Raw genomic sequence first — 20,251 nt, 5'->3', positions numbered from 1 at the left:
GGTTCCTGGTACTCCTTATGAACGATGGACTGGCCGTAAAGTGAATCTTGGCCGCATCTGAATTTGGGGTTGCCCTGCACACGTGCTGAGGCAAAAGACTAGCAAGTTGGCTAGTAGGTCAGAATTGTGCCTGTTTGTAGGATATCCGAAGGAAACCAAAGGTTTTACTTTCTATAGTCCCGAGGACGATAAGACTTTCGTTAGCACGAATGCTCGTTTCCTTGAGGAGGACTTTATGAAGGATGCGAAACCTAGAAGCAAAATTGTGCTTGAAGAAAAGTTGGGTGAGGAAGCTTCTACCTCATCTGTAAGAACTGTTCTTACCCCAACTGAAACACAACCTAACTCATCAGAATCTCGTCAAGTAGTACTTCGACGTAGTGGGAGGGCTGTTCAACAGCCTGACAGGTACATGTCTTATGGAGACTCTCTCGTAGCCGTCTCCGACATGGATGACCCTGTTTCCTATAGCCAAGCGATGGCTTGTTCTGAATCAAACCTTTGGCTTGACGCCATGAAAGTTGAAATGCACTCGATGTATGTCAACAAAGTCTGGAAACTTGTAGACCTTCCTGAAGGGATTAAACCCGTAGGGTGTAAGTGGATATACAAGAAGAAAAGGGGTCCTGATGGGAACGTCGAGACGTTCAAAGCACGACTTGTGACGAAGGGTTATACCCAACAAGAAGGGATTGACTATGAAGAAACCTTCTCGCCATTCGCGATGCTTAAATCCATCCGCATACTCCTATCCATAGCTGCAGCTCTCGACTATGAGATCTGGCAAATGGATGTCAAGACAGCCTTTCTGAATGGCAATCTTGACGAGCGCATTTACATGGCTCAACCAGACGGTTTCGTGGATAAAGGTCAAGAGACCAAGGTTTGTGAGTTGCTTAAATCTATTTATGGACTAAAGCAAGCATCTAGGTCATGGAATATTAGATTCGATGAAACTGTAAAGAGCTTTGGCTTTGAACAGTCAATAGATGAGCCTTGTGTTTACAAGTTAATACACGAAGGCAAAGTTGTGTTTCTGGTACTATATGTCGATGATATACTACTCATTGGTAATGACGTGGGTAAGTTATCTGAGGTTAAGGTTTGGCTGGCAAAGCAATTCGATATGAAGGATCTAGGAGAAGCCGCATACATTCTGGGAATCCAAATCTTTCGAGATAGGAAAAACCGGACCCTGTCGCTCTCTCAAGCATCTTATATTGATAAGGTGATGGATCGCTTCTCGATGCAAGACTGCAAGAGGGGTCAAACACCCTTTAGGCATGGAGTTTCACTCTCTAAGGACCAGTCTCCCAAGACTGCACAAGAGATTGAAGACATGAGGAAGATTCCTTACGCCTCTGCCGTAGGAAGCCTCATGTATGCTATGCTTTGCACTAGACCTGACATCTGTTTCGCCGTTGGCGTAGTTAGTCGTTTCCAATCCAAACCTGGACCCGAGCACTGGATTGCTGTTAAGCATGTTCTTAAGTATCTTCGAAGAACTAGGAACTTGATGCTTACATACTCAGGTACTGACCTGACTATGACGGGATATACCGACTCCGATTTTCAAGCGGATAAGGATTCCAGGAAATTCACTTCGGGATCTGTGTTCATCCTTAATGGTGGAGCTGTTGTGTGGAGAAGTATTAAGCAATCTTGCATTGCTGACTCCACAATGGAAGCAGAATATGTGGTTGCTTGTGAAGCATCCAAAGAGGTTGTATGGCTTAGAAAGTTCCTTAAGTATTTGGAAGTTGTTTCAAACGTCGACGAGCCCATGACCCTTTATTGTGATAATAGTGGGGCTGTCGCTAACTCAAAGGAACCTAGAAGCCATAAACGCTCTAAGCATATTGAGAGGAAATACCATTTGATTCGAGAGATCGTGCAGCGCGGAGATGTGGAAGTGAAGAAGATCTCAACGGTGGACAACCTCGCAGATCCATTCACCAAGGCCCTAGCGAACAAGGTCTTCGACAAACATCGTGAGGGATTAGGCATGAAGGACTACACACACCTTCTTTGAGTCAAGTGGGAATTTGTTGTCAATGGTGCCCACAAGAAGAGTTGTAGTCTTTATTTTGTACATTTTGATGTAATAAAGTCTCATGAAGACTCTTGCTTGTAATTGCCTATTCATTTAATAATAAAGTTGAAACGTTCATTCATTCTTTCTTTGTTTGAAGCTTTATGATAAAACCTTAGTCTTTTAGTCCATAAACAAACTTAACAACTTACGAAGAGACAAATGTAGATTTGCATGAACAAACTCTTCGTAGTTTGCTTAAAACGATATATTCGCAATCTTAGGGTCAAAGGACTATTGACCTCAGTATGATTGTTAGAAGAATCTATGATGTCTGGTTATGAGGCATTGAGAGTTGGGGACTCTATAGTTCTTCTAGGTATCTTCCGAAGGTACTGAATTGACCAGTGCACTTCTAGAGACAATATAAGAACAAACCATTTAACCTCTTATGTCTCGAAGTCACTATGTATGAATTGCATCATGCTTACCTTAATCCTGAAATGAGACATGCCATTTCACACCTTAGTATTCTCATTTGAGAAAGTCAAAGTTCGGACTCACTATGTGATTCCGAACAAGGCCTATTGGTGAAGTACTAAGTTGTGAGTCTGTCATGAGTAACTTTGTGAAGTTCTCATAGATATGGAATTCATGTACAAGATTGCTGAAATGCAATGTATGTCACCTCATGCTTTGTTCCTTGGAGTGTGAATAAATGAACTGGCCAGTGTCCAAATTGAGTCCTGACTCTTTTGGATGAAACAATGTGACTTGTTAGCTCCTCGTCAATACATTGTTTCTAACTTATTCACAAGCGACAAAGGAGTTGAGGAAATAACAGCTAGAAGGGTAAAATGGTAATTTAGTAAATCCCGACTAGCTGATGACATTCATGAAGGGTAAACATAGATAATATTCAGTGGATCCGCTCATCATAATTAGGTCGAATTCTTGAGTAGAAAATAAATTCATTTGAACCGAGAGATTTTCAGTGTCAACTCTTTAGTGGAGTCAGTTGGCATTAAGCTAAACTTGGAAAAGGTTTGTGAACTTTTGAGTCCAAGTGTTCAGCTCAAGCTTTGTTCATTTGGGTCCATGAGGTCACTGTCACGAATCACATCGATAGGAATAGTTAAACTGGAAGCTAAGTCAAAACAAGAACGAAAATAGGTAAAATGGTATTTTTGTCTTTTGAGACAAAGGATGAAATGAATGTCAATAAATTTTTTTGACAAGTTCATTTGATGACTTAATGTCACTCGGCCATGACTTGATCATTGGGCCTTGTGAATTAATTTCATTTCATAAGAATTTTATTGAAAATTCTAAATGGGGCCTTTTCTTATGTTGTCATGAACAAGTGAAGAAAATTCTAGAAGCCTTTTTCTAGACATAATAGGCGCCCACTACCCAAAGAGAAAGGGAAATTATTTTGTGCATAAATGTATTTAGATACTTGCCAAAAGAAAAAGAGGAAACAAATTTGCATAAGGATGCACAAGGTATTTCGGCCAAGAGAGTAATAGGCAAGCCAAGGAACAAAAAAGGAAACAAATCCTAGTCTTCTAGAAGGCTGCCTTGGGCGCCCAAATGGAATAAGAAATAAGGGTTATTTTGCTCATGAATATGTGATATTCTATAGAAGAGGAAACTACCTTATTGAAGGTAAGACCTCTCCTATAAATAGGAGCCTCATTCTTCTCATTCCATTCATTCCACACAAGTTAGAGATTGAGAGACTCTCTCTCTAGACATTGTGGCCGAAAATCCTCTCTCTCTCTCTCTAGTTTATTTTCGATTTTTTCTTGTCTTGGCACCTAGGTCCTCACTCGACCTAGTGTTTAGCTCTGCGACTTCAAGACTTGTTCTTAAGTCGTAGTGTTTAAAAGTGTCCACTCACTGATTCCTTTATTTCGAGTGATTTAGTGATAGAAACTTTCGTGGTTGCTCGAGGTGCCGAGGAAAGAAAGAGAGACGTGCTGCGAGGGGAGACGAGCGTTGCGAACTTTCCAAAAGCTTCTTCAAAGTTCAAGCTTCAAGAAAGGTTAGTAAACTCTTAGCTCATATTGATTTTTAATTACATGTACTTGCTTCTTTGTCTAGGTTAGTAAAAACTGTTTTTACTTGAAAAGAAATTTTTTAAAATTCCGCCGCTTCCCGAAGCGTTTAATCTTTTTCTTAAATCCTAGATCAATTCCAACAAATGGTATCAGAGCTATGGTCAAAGATATGCATGTACATGTTTTTAAAATTATGAGCTTGAAAATCGTTTTCGAAAGTTTACTAATTTTGTGACAAGTTAGAATTGTAATCTTAGATTTTTTTTTTTAATTTAATGCTCTTGTCTTTAAATTAAAAAGCATGTTGATTTTCTATGATTTTGGGATGTTTTTAAAACACATTAGAATCAGTTCTAAAAGTTTTTATTTTTTTATATTGAAAAACGTGTTTTAAAGGTTTGAGAAATTTCGAGTAAAATTTTGTGACTAGTTTTGATATCTTGCTAGTTTCTTTTTTTTACTTGAATCGTTTTATGCTTGCTGTTATTTCTTTTATTTTATGTTATTACCCTGCTAATAAAACACAAATAAAAGCTTTAAACAACATCTTAAAACGTTCCGTTACACTTGATTCTTTTTCGCACCTAAAAAGGACCAAGCTTTAATTTATTTCTTTTTCTTCGAGCTGGAGTAAACCCGCATTAAAAGTGGCATAACTCTCTGCTCAGAAATCTAAATTTAATGATTCTTGAATCAAATTAAAGCTCTTTCTGTCCTCTGTTCAATGTCACCGGTTTCGGCTCAAAAGGACATCGGAGCCGCCAGATATGGCGATTTTACTCCGAGGTGCGCGGCTGTCTGAAACTCCAGTTTTTTTTAGAAATCCGGATTTTCAAACCCCACTACCATGAGTTATATAACTCTAATGAGAAAATTTTCTTGAGCAAAAATGTTTTTCATATGATTATAAACATGATGTGTAAAGATTAAAATTTTTTGATTTTTGAAAGTTTAATTGAAATTGATTTTTTACAAAACTAGTTTGAATTTTGAAAAACCGTTTTCACTTTCAAACTTGAAAATATTTTGTCATCCAAATCAAATAAGTTTTCAAAATGTTTTCAAAACTATATCTATATCACATATGTTCAAAATCTATATGCTCTTGAAAATTTGAGTGAGAGGTCTCTTTGTAGACAAGCCGAAAAATAAAAAGATGTGTAATCTCAAACTTTCAAGTGTTCGAGTGAGTTGAAGTTCACACTTCCCTCATGCACTTTCCCGAAATAGAAAATAGGAAAAGATCGAGTATGTACCTTGTGCCTTTATGCACTAATACTGCTTTGAACATGTCGATCTAGGATTCTCTTCTAGTTGTCCGCTCTGTCGCTCTCTAACTAGGAAATTTGTTTCCGAACTTATAAGAGTCGATGAACCAACTCCAAAAACTAAGTGGGAGGGTTATATTCATTGTTTGTAACCCACGATCCCCAACACTAATGAAAGATGCAATAACGTGGGACTACAAAGGGAAAACATAGGGGGTGCCTCTGTTTACCTCTCCGACACTCAACATTTGTAGGATTGAGGTGGGTAAAAGAGGTTAGGTGTTTAGAGAGTCGAAGCTTGAGAGAAATGAGTGAGTTATGAGTTCAGCAACGTTTCGGTACTCAATTTCGGATTAACTGATTCGAGGGGCCGAGCCTCGTATTTATAGGCGACCCAGGGATGCTTTGGAAGTCCCTTGGTCGAGTAAAGGTTCAAGACCGGCCGAGTGTGACGGCCCAGGGCCGGCCGAGCGAAGTCCCAGGCCTGGCCAATGGCCGAGTGCCGGTCCTGGGCCGGCCATTGGCCGAGTGACGGCCCAGGGTCGGCCGAGCGACGTCCCAGGCCCGGCCAATGGCCGAGTGCCGGTCCTGGGCCGGCCATTGGCCGAGTGACGGCCCAAGGCCGGTCGAGCGACGTCCCAGGCCCAGCCAATGGCCGAGTGCCGGCCCTGGACCGGCCATTGGCCGAGTGACGACCCAGGGCTACCCGAGCGCCGAGGGGAGTTCCAAGGACGGCTGCTATCGCGGCCGTTGTCGTTTCATCGGGCCGGGACGGACCGGTAACATTAGCCCCCCGAGTTTATCACCGAGTGTAACTCGCGTGGTAAACTCAAGGTCTTCGTTGTCGCCGGCCTATCGGAGCAGCTTGTCGTAAAAAAGGTACGTCCCGGTGGTTTTTAATTATTATTTTTTATTTCACCATTCTATTTTCCCCTTTTTGTCTCGTTCTTTGCGCCCATGGACCCCACCGACCACTTATCGGGGTGTGGGGCCGTTGAAGATGATTTGTTTCATTTGCTCGGGGACCAACACGTGGATTTGGACAATTTTTTGGTCCAATTTTCGTCTCCTCCAACCATTTTTAGCGCACCGCACTCATCGAGCACAAGCAACGTCGCAGAGATGACCGGGGGAGACTTTTCCATGGTTGAAGCGTGGTTGGCCGGCGAGGGAGAGGCCGCGCGCGCCGGAGACGGCTCGCGCCGGCAGGAGGACACCGGGGACGACGCCCACGCGGGCTTGCTCGCCCAGGGGGTCTCCGGAGGAGATACATCAGCCCTGGGCGGCGCTGGTGGAGGCGTGCCGGTCGAAGACGGCGCCGAGGGGGGGGGGGGGTGACGGTCGGGGGCGGCGCGATCTGGGTCGACCCCAGCGTCCAGGAGGTCCCTACCCGACCGGGTGGGACCGTCTGGCCGGCCACTGGTCGCGCCTGCGAGGGGGAGCCGCCTGGGTGGAGCGTGCGAATCGGGAAAGGTCGCTCCGGGCGAGATCGGCGCCGGAGGAGGCGCGCCGGCCGACGTCGGCGCTGACCGGGTCGATCCCGGCACGGGGGAGGCCCCTACCCGACCGAGTGGGGCTGCTGGGTTGTCTGCAAGTCGCGCCCGAGAGGAGATCGGCCCGAGCCTGGCCGCGCTGGAGGAGACGCGCGCCGTTGGGGAGCCGCCGGCGCCGGGCGACGCCGCCCATGGAGGGGCCGGCCCGGCCAGGTGGCACTGGCCAGGGGGCGGTGGCTTGCTTGTCCCCTGGGCAAACCCTAGGCCCGAGCGGGCCGGGCCTGCGCGCTGGAGACCCAGCCGGCCGAGGATTGGGCCAGGCTGCCGGGCTGAGTGCGCGAGACGAGGGCGAGGGGCCGCCCGGGCCGGGCCCGCACGTGGAGGAGCCTGCCGGCCGAGAGCTAGGCCGGGCTGCCGGGCCGAGTGCGCGCGACGAGGGCGAGGGGCAGCTCGGGCCGGGCCCGCGCGTGGAGGAACCAGCCGACCGAGAGCTTGGCCGGGCTGCCGGGCCAGACGCGCGCGAGGGGGTTGAGGGCCCGCTCGGGCCGGACTTGAGCGAAAATGACCCGGCCGGCCGAGAATTGGGCCGGGTCGTTGGACTAGACGCGCGCGCGGAAGGGAACCTGATCAATCAAGGCCTGGGCCGGCCCGAAGAAGGGAGCCCGGTCGGCTGGCAGCCGGACGCGCGCCCGAGCAATCTCGTCGGCCCCGAGGGGAGCCGACCGGCTCGATCAGGCGACTGTCAGGGGGTACCACCTTGCTCGAGAAGCGTTCCCGACGTCAAGCGTTCGGGCGAGTCGTTGGGCCGCCATGCCACACCGGCTATGATGCTCTCCCTAACTGCGCGGGAGGAAGCGCGAGCCTTAACCTTCCCGGTCGGAGAATCGGCAATTCGCGGTGACATCGATTGTTCGGGCGTCGACGTCCCGAGTTCGCTTTCGCTCGCTAACTTCATGAGTTTGAGGAAGCGCTGCTGCATCCCGGAGTCGATGTCGATCCTGAGGTCACTACCCGACGATCTTCCTACTCGTCCGCGAAAAGGGGTATGCCGCGATTCACGAAGCGAGTCTTCACCGGGGACTGAGACTGCCTTTCCAGCCGGTGATTCAGGATTTATTAGTTCGACTGGGGGTGCACGCTTCACAGATATCCCCTTTTTTCTACCGGGTGGTCGCGGCATGCCACATGATGCTCTATCGAGCAAAGAAGAGGGCCGTCACTGCGGACGACATTCAGGACCTCATGGTGGTTCGGGGGGTGCCCGAGAAGCCGGGTTCTTATCTAGTAGCACACCGGAAGCGCCTTGCCATCATCACTAAGGTCACTTCGAAGCACAGATATCCTTGGGTGTGGGTGTCTGAGTCTGCCTTTGGGGTGACGCCTCTCGCGTTTGGTCCCGCGGCCGACTTCTCACCTGCAGGCGATGTCAAAGACTTTGAGCTCGAAGCGGTGATCAGGGCGGTCCCGGATTCGAGACGACAAGGGTCGTTGTTTGAGTCTCCGGATCTAATGGCGACGACCGGATGGTTTGTGCTCGGCGACGAAGCTCCTCGACGTCCTATCCCTGGCGCGGAGGTCGCGGAGGACACCGAGTTTGAGGCCGAGGGTTTCGTCCGCTCCCCTCCCCGACGTGGGGGGTACTAACCATATATGTGTTTTTGTTCTATCGCAGTTCTCTATCGTTTGCGACCATGTTCTAACCGTTTATTGCTTTTTTTGTGACAGATACCATGGTTCGACATCGTTCGCGTGTGCGGGTGCCTAGGGTGCAACCTACCGCCGAGGCCGTTGCCGTGGCCCGCTCTCGAGTTGAGGCTCGCCGTGGGGGATCGCCGGCATGGGCGAGGAACGAGGCGATCTTGTCGAGCAAGCGACCATCGTTGTCAGCCTCCCTCAGCTCACCTCCCAGTCATAAGCTTGCTCACGTGTTGGTGGCGCAAGACGGCATGGACTCGATGCTCCTCTCGGAAACGGCGGAATTGAGGGGTCAATGTTCCCAGGGGATACTCGATGACCCCTTGCGGGACATTAAGGGTCTCTTGACGACGAGCGACCTTGAATATTTCCAAGATGGGATTAGCGACGCTCGAAAGGTATGACTTGTCATTTGGCTTGCGCATGATCGTCTTTTTTTACTTAACTGCTCGTATGCCACTTGCTTTTGTAGATGCTTGCACGCCAAGAACGGGGCGATCGAATTCTCTGGGATCTGCTGCGGCGGATGCAGGTTATGAAGACGGACATGGAGAGTGCAGCGGCCAACCACGCCGCCGCACTGGCAGGGGTTCGGACCGCCCATGAGTTTCAGGCGCTCGAGGAGGAGTCGAAGCGGGCCCACGAGGAGGTGTCTCGTCTAGGCGCGGAGCTAGCCACCGAGATGGAGTCCCGGGAGAAGGCGGAACAGTCGGGTGACACCTTCCTGAGGGAGACGAAGAAGCTCCAAGCGTTGCTTTCAGTCCGAGATGAGGAGCTAAAGATCGTCCATGCTCGACTGTCGGCGAGCAAGATCTCTCGCGTCAAGGCAGAGAGGGAGAGGGATTCTTTGTTGGTGGAGATGCAGGCCCTCATCGAAGAGAAGGATGACGCCGTGCGATCGAAGGCGGATCTAGAGGACGATTGGGACATTGCCCTAGAGGAGGCCCGTTACGCAGCGGTCGTACGCGTTCGCGACACGACCGCGAAGGAGAACGCGTCTCGTGGGACCACTTTTTCCTTTTTCGACAGTATGTTTCCTCCCTTGGATGATGTGCCACAGGTGGACGACCCTCTTCCCCAGGTTCCCGCAGAGGCTGCTCAATCGACAAACTGCCCGCTCGGCGGAAAGACCACCGATGGATCGGGCGCCCCTCTGCCCGAGGCCGAGGAGGAGCAGATTGACTTTGGTTCTGATTAGTCGAGTTTGTTTTGGTTTTCTGCGCAATTGTTTAGCGCTTGCTTTCTCTTCCTTTCGGATATTTGTTCTATTTCCTTTTGTTGGATATCTGTCGTATTTTCTTTTCTTCTCCGTTGGGTTGTTCATGCAACATTGCTTGTTTTAGCTGAAGTTTTTTTCGGTTTATCACGCGTCTTATTTTCTCGATTTACTATGCTTAGCGTAATCGATTTGCGCGGTTCAAATAGTGCGTGTCTTACGATCCCCGGTTTACTATATTTAGCGTAACCGGTTTGCACAGCTTAGTGCCGCACCTGGCGGCGAGATTCTCCGCGGACAATGGCTAGACTAGTTTCGTCGGGCGGATGCGAGTCTTTGCCGTTCATTTGTGACTCGCTACCTATCGGTGCGTGCGAGCTGAGCAGTTGTCGCGCCCAATTTTCGGCATGTATGCTACATGTCGGCGTCCATGTTGTGTGCCAGAACGGGCTTGAGGCGAGCATAATTTCCAGCGAGTGCGATACCTGTCGGTACGCGTATCAAGTTTCGGGTTTAGGCTGCCAAGATCAACGGTCCGGTGCGCGGACGCGATCAGCCGACGCCCCGCTACCTATCGGCGTGCGAGGCGTAGAATGGCGCCGCAAGATCGTGAACATTTCCCGGAGGTCTCGAACGTGGTCATGGGCCTTGAGGCTTTTGACTAGCATGTCGTCCACGTAGACCTCCATTGTTTTGCCAATTTGATTGGCGAACATTCGGTTCACCAATCTTTGATACGTTGCACCCGCGTTTTTAAGGCCAAAGGGCATGACCTTGTAGCAGTAAAGTCCGCGGTTCGTAACAAAGGTGGTCTTGATTTGATCCGGCTCCTGCATGCGGATCTGATTGTAGCCTGAGTAGGCGTCCATGAAGCTTAGCAGCTCATGGCCCGCCGTGGCATCCACAAGTTGCTCGATTCTCGGGAGAGGGAAGCTGTTTTACGGGCAGACCTTGTTGAGGTCTTTGTAATCTATGCAAATTCGCCACTTCCCGTTTGGCTTCTTAATCATTACGACATTGGACACCCACTTGGGGTGTTCCGCCTCCCTGATGAAGTTGGTGGCGAGAAGTTTGTCAACTTCTTCACCAATGGCTTGGTACCTCTCTCCGCTGAATGCCCGTCTCGGCTGGACGCGCTCAGTCACCCTCTTGTCGTCGTTGAGGCGGTCGACCATTATCTCGAGGTCGATCCCCGGCATGTCGGAGTCTGTCCACGCGAAGACGTCCCTGAACTCGCGGAGAAAGGCTGCGAGCTGGAGTCGGATTTCGGGCGAGAGCTGGGCGCCTATCTTGACTACTTGGTCAGGCTTGGTGTCGTCCAGCACGACGGGAACGAGGTCATCCGGTGTCTCCACCTTCCGACGCTCGACATCGTCCCTTTGGTCCAACTCCCCGAATGTGCCCCCTTCCTCTATCTTGCATGGGAATTTGTCTCCGAGCTAGAAGATGGTGCTCACCATCTTTCCCTTTCCCTTTCCGTCCACGTCTTGGATGTAGCACATCCTCACCATCGATTGGTCTCCCAACATTATGGCAATCCCCTTCTCGGTCAGGAATTTCATCATCAGGTTGTAGGTGGACGTTATGGCCTTCAACCGATTGAGAGTCGGGCGGCCGATGATGATGTTGTACGCCGAGGGCTGATCCACAACTAGGAATGACACGATGTGAGTGACCTCGATCCCCCCGGTGTCCCGAAGTAACCGGGAGGTCGATAGTGCCCTCCGTCATGACCCTCTCTCCGGAGAAGCCGAAGAGTGGGGTCGAGATTGGGGTCGGTCTTAGCCCGGTCAGCTTCATCCTGTCCAACGCTGATTTGAAGATGATGTCGGCAGAACTGCCGTTGTCGATCAGGATTCTCCGGACAAGATTGTTGGCGACAGGGGCCGAGACGACTATCGCGTCATTGTGCGGGTGGAGCACCTGCCCCGCCTCCTAGTTGGTGAAGAACATGGACTCGAATGGGGCCAGAGGGGGAGCCTCGTACGTATGGTTGATGTAATGTGCTATCTTCCCTTGGGAGACTTCCCGCACATACTTCTTTCTTTGTGTGCTTGAGTCCCCGAACTCCAGGCCGCCCATGATTGAGCCCACGACATGCATTTGTGAGCTCTCCGGTTCTTGGTTCGCCGTCCGATCTGTGACGGTTACCGTCGTCAGACCTTTCCTTTCTTGCCGCGGCGTTCTCCGTTTGCCACGGCCGTCCCGATTGTTCTGAGGACGTATTCTTTCAACTTCTCATCTTGGATGAGGGCTTCGATCTGACGTTTGAGTTGGTAACACTCGGACGTCAAGTGCCCATGGTCTTGGTGGTATTCGCAGAATTTACTTCGGTCCCGCTTCGCGGGATCCTTTGTGAGTGGAGCGGGGCTTCCTAGCTTGTCGCGTGCAGAGCTAGGATCCGCTCTTGCGGAGTGTTCAGATGGGTGAATGCCGAAAACTTTCGGAAGCTATCGACGTGCGGGGGTCTCGGCCCAGGGGGGAGTGACCGTTAGGGGCCTGGCCTCCCTTGTTCCTCCTCTTTCGAGGGTCGGGACGATCTCCGTCTTGATCGTCGCGGCGGCGACCGCTTTGCCCTCCCGACTTCCGGCCGTCTCGGCCATCGAGGTAGTCCTAGATTCCCATGTAGGTGCGGGCTCTCGACATCAGCTCTGCCATGTCCCGCGGGACCTTTCCAACAATAGATTTGAGGAAGTTGCTCGTGCGAGCTCCCTCGGTGATCGCCGTGATGGCGTCCTTATCGTCGAACCCTTCGACCTTGTGAGACTCTTCGGTGAAACGAGCGAGGTACTGCCTCAAGGTCTCGTCACTCCCCTGCCAGATAGACTGGAGGTAGGTCTTCGACTTCTTTTGTGCCACGAGAGTGGCGAAACGAGCAAGGAAAGCTTCTCGCAAAGCCCGGAAGGACGAGATGCTCCCTGGTCTTACACTTCAGAACCATTCAAATCCCGACCCCGTGAGGGTCAGGCTGAAGGCTTGACACAGGGTGGCGTCCGACTGTCCCTGCATTGTCATCCACGTCTCGTAATACTGGATGTGGACGTTCGGGTCCGTCCGTCCGTCGTAGGGAGGGATGGACGACAGTTTGAAATTCCCCACACAAGGCTGCGCGAGGATTTGAGCAGCGAAGGGAAAGTATGACTCCTAGATCCCTCCATAAGGCCTTTGCCTCCCCGACTCCCTCATTTAGATGATCTGGTTTTGGAGGCTCTGGATCATCATTACCATGTCGAGCACGTTAGGTGGGCTGACCGTCGGGACCACGGGAGTTGCTTGTTGGCGCTCGTTGGATGCTTGGTCCCCGACGTTGGCCTGAGGTCGGCCGAGAGTGGTGGCAGGGAGTGCGTCTCTTTGGGAGTTGAGCCTTTGGCGAAGATCCTCCATTCGGGAGTTTCTCTGCGCCGTTAGGCGCTCCCTTAGGTCCACACTCGGCGCCTGGCGGGGCGAGGTCGCCCTTGGCCGAATCGTTCGGCGAGCGCTTCGGCTGTCGGCCCCATCGTCCCCGAGGACGGCTCTCCCTTCGGCGAGAGGCCGTGTCCGGCCACCTCTTGAAACCGAGGGGGCAGGTCCTCGGGAATACGACCGTGTCTGCTGTCTTGCCGGGTGTGATGGTCTGGTCGGGGCGCCATTCGTCCTCTCAGACCGTGACTGGGCGAGGCTGGGTGTTGCCTCGTCGGTTCTTGACTCCCCCACATAGTCGGGGTCGGAGTCGCCTAGGGCGGACCTATCCTCGACGTCGTAGCCGAGGAGGTCGGCGATAAGTGTGCCGTCTACGCTGGGACGGTCTAGGAGTTCGGCGAGCCTCCGAGCCGTGTCCTCTCGGAGTGCGGCCTCGAGGTCGTACGCCGGGTCTTGGGGCTGGCTCTCATTATCACGAGGCTGCCCACCTAGACGGTGCGCGAGGCTTCGAAGCCGTACCTCAAGCCCGTCGCTCGAGTGCCCGCGGAGGTAGTGGGAATTTGACTCATCTCTCGAGAGTCGTAGAGGTAGCAAGGAAAAGGATTGGGAGGGAGAGCGTCGCCAAGGTCGGGAGATCCCCTCCTTCTAGCGCCAAAATGTTGTCGCTCGTTTTCGGACAACGATTTAGGAGCCCCAAACGGTTCGACCCAAGGCCAGACCAAGTGATCGCGTTCGGGCTCTAGCGTGTCGGACTTGGTATCCCAAGTCGTCCCTTAGCTGTTGATGATGCTTGCCTCGTCTCTACACCTGAAAAGCAGGAAAGAACGTGTGAACTACAAAGGGGAAACAGATGGGGTGCCTTTGTTTACCTCTCCGATGCTCAACATTAGTAGGATTGAGGTGGGTAAAAGAGGTTAGGTGTTTAGAGAGTCGAAGCTTGAGAGAAACGAGTGAGTTATGAGTTTAGCAGCGTTGCGGTACTCAATTTTGGATTAACTGATTCGAGGGGCTGAGCCTCGTATTTATAGGCGACCTAGGGACCCAGGGACGCTTTGGAAGTCCCTTGGCTGAGTAAAGGTTCAAGACCGACCGAGTGACGGCAGGGCCGGCCAAGCGACGTCCCAGGCCCGGCCAATGGCCGAGTGCCGGTCCTGGGCCGGCCATTGGCCGAGTGACGGCCCAGGGCAGGCCGAGCGACGTCCCAGGCCCGGCCAATGGCCGAGTGTCGGTCCTGGGCCGGCCATTGGTCGAGTGACGGCCCAGGGCCGGCCGAGCGCCGTAGGGAGTTCCAAGGACGGCCGTTATCGCGGCCGTTGTCGTTTCATCGAGCCGGGACGGACCACTAACAGTTTTCAAACTGCTGCCCAATATATATTTCTTTTGAGCTACCTGTTACTTTCAAATGTTAGTCAAACAATAATTTAACAGATTTTTCTTGAAAATTTAAATCCACTTAAATTACGCCTGTATAAGAATGACTTGGATAACGACTCGGTTCTTCCTTCACAACATCATCGGCGGTGAACTCGGGTGCTTTCCATGAATAACGAACGATAGGTGATCCGATCATCGGAGACTTACACTGTCAATGACCCGATGGTTCACAATGACCCGTTGGTACTGTAAAAGTTTCCACAAACTCTTCATATTCTTCCAGATTGGCGAATTATTCAAATTCTTCACCTCTACCATTGTTATCTCCATAATCTCTGTCACCTTCGTATTCATCACCTTCGCCACCATCGTATTCATCACCTTCTTCACTATTGTGTCCATCATATTTGTCACTGTTATAATGATTACAATCTCTATCACGCCTGTATACTTCTCACCGTTTTCGGCACCCTTGTACTCGTTAATCAAGTCATCGTCACAGCCACCGTCTTCATTTTCAATTATAGGATCATTTTTTCGATCCTCGATAACAAGAATATTTCGTCTCTTCTTCGGTTCATTGCAAGACACCTTCCAACTTCCACAACTTTCCATTTACATACTCCTCGATACGCAATAGGCGTAATGATCTGTTTCGGTACCAAACTTACACAAATGGAAATCTATTACGATATTTATGCTTCATAAAATGCGAAACATCACCATTGTCCTTCAAAATGGTAGGACCCAGCGGAATTGTACCCATTGTGTGTGGGACTTCGAGTTTTCAATCGAACACGAATCTGTCTAACTCGAGCTTCTCTTATATAAAATCTACTAACTCCGTGTACATTCTCTTTCGAAACATCGAATGCATGCGTATCTGCATTGGTGAACCTCCATAGGTGTCCTTCCTTCTCCCAAGTGCCGTTTACCATGATAAAAACTGCAAAAAACAGTCAAACTATGTAAAACTAGCTTATCCATCATACATCATCGTACAACATTGCATCGTATAGAATCTTATAACATCGTACAGACTATAATTTTTTCCCCAAATTTCATCGTACAAAAAGTTGAATCTCATCATACCATATCGTATACCATCGTACAAAAAAATTAAAACCCATATTTTTTTACTATGTTTTTTAGATCTGATCGATTTTTATCGTTACATTCTATCATATACAATCAAAAACTTATTAAAAATGATTATGTTAGTAATATTACCCATGATTCTTTTGAAATCCACTGAAGTAGAGAGGATTCGAGAGTGAGAGAGAAGATTGAAGTGAAAAACTGATGAGAAATGAATGAGTGAATGAGGTATAGAGTTCAGAAGGATATTTTTGTCCGATTTTGGGTCAAAAGTCCAGTTTTAGATATTTTTCAAAGTTAAGGTCTAATCTTGATATTTAATCAACTATTGAGCCCAATTAATGAAATTTCTCAACATAAACTAACGTGTTATTTAGCAACAATTTATATTAGCTTTCTCTAATGAATTAACTTTGAATATTATAATTCTTTCTTAGAATATGAAATTAAACTCGAATAGGGTAAAAATGATGTTCTATATTCCTTAGATTGTGTTCTATTCATAGAATAGATGCTACTGATAATTACTCGGCAAAAGAAAGTACAATGGATCGTTTTGTTACTTTTTAAGGGGCAGCTTAGATGTATCTTTCTTTACAAAAATGTAAAAACACAAAAAGAACAAAGAAAAACTTACAAGCATGCAAATTTCTATATAAAAGAGAACACTATATGTTGTCACAAAACATTGTAACGACCTAGCTATGTTGATTCAACCATTATTAGCGGTACTACTTCAAACCGGATTAACATCCTTTGACGCCGTGTTCTGCTCCCCGTCGTCGTTCTCTCCGGTCAACTCTTCCAGCGATTTTCCCTTTGACTCCGGCACCAAGAAAGTGAACAACATTCCCAAAAAGTTAATGACTCCGAGCATGATCAAAGAGTTCTTGATCCCGATCCCGGTTGGGTAACCTGCATCCACCTTCTTCGGATCCGTGCTTTGCGCTGCATATAGGAACCCAAATGCACCGACTATGGCCCCGGCTTTTCCCGAAGCCGCAGATATTCCGTGACAGGTTGACCTAAGCCTGGCCGGGAAGATCTCGGCCGGGACAATGAACGTGGTAGCGTTGGGACCAAAATTAGCAAAGAAGAAAGTCAACGAGTACATGATCACAAACCCTATATGGTTATCCTTCTGGGTCCAGTGGTTGTAAGGGATGGCTAGAGCAAACATGAAGACGGTCATGAAGAAGAAGCCCATGAGTTGGATCGCGAAGCGGCCCATGTAGTCGATGAGCGCAACAGTGAACCAATACCCGGGGACGGTGCTGAAGAGTGCGATAAGAGTTTGGGCTCTGGCGATCTTGTAAACCTCGTGGATGGCGTTCATAGTGTTGGCCGGCGGAATCCAACCGATCCCGGTGAAGATGTCCTTCTGGAAGAGGTTCTGACTGTAGAAGGCGATGTCCAAGAGGAACCACGTGGTGGTGGTCCCGAGCAAGTGAAGGCCGTGGCGGCGCGCGAATTGCGGGGAGAAGAGGCCGAAGCTGTTGGCGGTCGAGGTGGCTAGCGCTTGGACCTTCTCTTCGTCGGCCTCGAGCTCGACTTGGAGGACTTTGGACATGTCGGCCGCGGCCAGCTGGGCGTTCTTTGCCACGAGGGCCGTGTAACGGGCAGTTTCCGGCATCTTCATGCGCCAGTAGTATGTGAGGGCCGCCGGAAAGGCACCGAAGATGACAATAATGCGCCAAATGTAGTCCGCCTGTGGAGGCAGGGACGCCACCCGGTCGACTGCGTACGGCGGCGCCGGAAAACTCTTGTCAAATGCCGTCGACACGATCAGGGCCACAATCCCACCACCTGAAAGATATTTATTATTTGTTTAGTATGATTATTGTACCAATCCTCATGATTGAAATTAAAAAGAAAAAGAAAAAGGGGATATTCAAAGTCAAACCCAGAAAGCTATCAAAACAGTGCTATGGCGTATAAGAGAATAAAAACGTTACCTAGAATTCCGAAGCCCTGCATCGCAAACACAGCAGCGATAAACGCGCCACGTGTCTTCTTATTGGCGTACTCGGACATGATCGTGGCGGAGAGCGGGTAGTCACCGCCGATGCCGAAGCCAAGCCAGAACCGGAAAAAGCAGAGAGTGGCCACCACGGCCTTTGGCGTGCTTCCGAGGGAGAGCCCCGATCCGACGGAGCAGATGACCATGACAAGAAGCGTGAGTCCGTACACTCTCTTCCTCCCCATCTTATCGCCGAGCCACCCAAAGAAGAGCTGCCCCGCCAGAGTCCCGCAGAAAGCCACGCCGTTCACCGCCGCCGCCACGTTTGGCGGGAGCGAGCCCGGCTTCTCCGACGTGAGGTCGGTGTAGTAGATCCGGCCCAGGAGCTTGGTGACGAGCGAGACGCAGAAGAGGTCGTAGGCGTCAGTGAAAAATCCCATTCCGGCGATGACTATGGCCGTGAAATGGTACCATTCAGAGGCGGACCTATGTAGTCCACGGGGGTGGCCTGGGCCACCCCCAACTTTTGGAAAATATTCCATTAATACCTCTCTTGCAGATGGTAATGTTATAAATAACTATACTTTTATTTAATTTCATAACTATCGCATTTGTTTTTATAAAACTGTATAGCTATCTCATTTTTTTATTTTAAAATAATTTTTCCTAGACTATAAATTACTATAAAAATTTAAATAAAATAGTAAAATAATTATTTAATAAGTCTAGTAATATTATAACTTCATGATAAAACTAAAAGATAATGAGTTATTTTCATAATAAATGAAACGTTCTCATAATTAATATGAAAAACAATTTTATAATATAAGTTTTATGTTCAGATGGTTCGACACTCATAGATATTTTTTTGACATGTTTCTACTTAATTGATCAGCAAGTTGCGGGTCCTTTTTTTTTCTTTCTTTCTTTCTTGTTCTTTCTTTTTTGCTTTATTATATTTTTCGTTCAACAATTTTTTTTTTTTTTACATGTCTAATTATTTCCCTAAATTTTTAGTTTTTTTCCAAATGTGTGTGTGGGGTTTAGAATTGCTTATGTTCCTATAGTTTTTTTTGGTTCATTAAATGATATTATTAAGCTGATTATATATTATATACGGATCTATGGTATAATGTGTTGCATATAGGGATGTGTTTCGAACATAATTTAATTCATCTAAACATTTTCTTTCTTTTGATTATTTTGACTTGTGTGGAAGAATTTGTTTACCGATTTATTTAGAATTTAGGGATAATTTAAGAGATTTAAAGATCTATATTATAAGTTTTATATGAAATGAAGTCGATTTATATTTTGATTTAAATAACGGATACATTTTGAAATATTTTAATTTTTGTTATGAATTTAATTTAGATATTTTATGTATTTTATTTATCTTTGGCCACCCTCGATTTCAATTCCTGGTTCCGCCCCTGGTACCATTGAGTTTTCGCCACGTCGAGTGCGTTAAGCACTCCCATCGTTTGTTCTCCCGCCATGACTGATTGTGATCAGTACTGTCCGTTTCTCTTCCGTTTTTATCTGTATATTTTGACAAGAAGATTAGGTTATTTTATTTTGCTTATAATTTCTGGCAGATAAGCTTATGGGTTTAAGATATGTTGAAAAATTAAATGAAACACCGTAACTTTATTTGACTTCGTGTTTTGTTTTCTTCTAACTAACTGTTAATTTGATTATTAATTTATTTCTTTTGAGGGTAATGAAAATTATTTTAAATATTGCAAGATTCCAGTCGCTGATTGACTTATTTGTTCGAGTTATTTCTATTACTTAATTAATATTATTACGGAAATTGAAAAATGATGAGTCACCATGAATCATGCGATGCAGTTAATCGACTTGGTCAACTAGGGATATTAAAACAATTAGTAACTACATATAGCTGTGTTTGCGTGCAATGTTATAATAAATGCTTCTGTATATATATAATGGATAGAATACCATGGAGTATAGTAACTACAAGTTACAACTATTGATAAGCACATCAATCTATATAAAAGAATACGTAAATAAAATTAAGAATCTAAAATAACTACCAAGCTTATCGCTAAAAGAATTAACTGCGTCTCTTGTATATAGAATAAGAAAAAGCACCTAGGACGACAAAATCTCACTTTGGTATATCATTAAATCGTAAAAACACTCGAGAAATATAGAAATAAGGGAACTAATAAATTAACCCTAGTCCAAAGCTATTCTTCAATAAAAAAAACAGAAAATTAAAAAAATAACGTATTTAAATGTTTGATATTATTAAATAACCAACGTTTAGTAAATCTTAGATAAATAGTCACTTTAAGATGTAAATATTAAATAAATAGTCAATGTTTAATATATGGAAGTGTCTATTTAACAATGTCAAACGTTTTCCTAATAAACTCTTAAAAAAATCATTAAACCGAATTATCGTAATGGATAAAAAGGAATACAAATATCAAATCTTTTTAAAACCATTTTTGCATTATTTAACTATATCCTCTAGAGATTTCGTTGTGCATGAACACAACTGGAATCCAAAACAAAATATCATAGCGCGATTGAAGTTTAATATCATTGAAACAATCAAGTCAGGACTGAAAAATAGTTGTGTTTACAATGTACGACTTCCAAATAATGTCAGGTAATCTAA

General features: G+C 47.4%; 1 protein-coding gene across 1 annotated transcript; it reads right to left on the bottom strand.

Annotated features, from left to right (window-relative positions):
* Positions 1 to 16,156: 16,156 nt before the first annotated feature.
* LOC149402042 (low affinity inorganic phosphate transporter 1-like) lies at positions 16,157 to 18,071 on the bottom strand. Its single transcript, XM_089608955.1, has 2 exons — positions 17,594 to 18,071; positions 16,157 to 17,444 (listed from the first exon to the last, which is right to left on the bottom strand). The coding sequence occupies exons 1-2, from the start codon at positions 18,036 to 18,038 to the stop codon at positions 16,375 to 16,377; spliced, it is 1,515 nt and encodes a 504-aa protein (XP_089465081.1). The 5' UTR covers positions 18,039 to 18,071; the 3' UTR covers positions 16,157 to 16,374.
* Between the last annotated feature and the right edge of the window lie 2,180 nt (positions 18,072 to 20,251).

The sequence above is a fragment of the Urtica dioica genome, chromosome 3 (genome assembly GCF_054948205.1).
Source record: "Urtica dioica subsp. dioica isolate 48M chromosome 3, U.dioica_male_clone48M_v1_H2, whole genome shotgun sequence".
Classification (NCBI taxonomy): Eukaryota; Viridiplantae; Streptophyta; class Magnoliopsida; order Rosales; family Urticaceae; genus Urtica; species Urtica dioica.
Note: the sequence above shows the minus strand (reverse complement) of the source record. Positions and strands in the feature narration are given on the sequence as shown.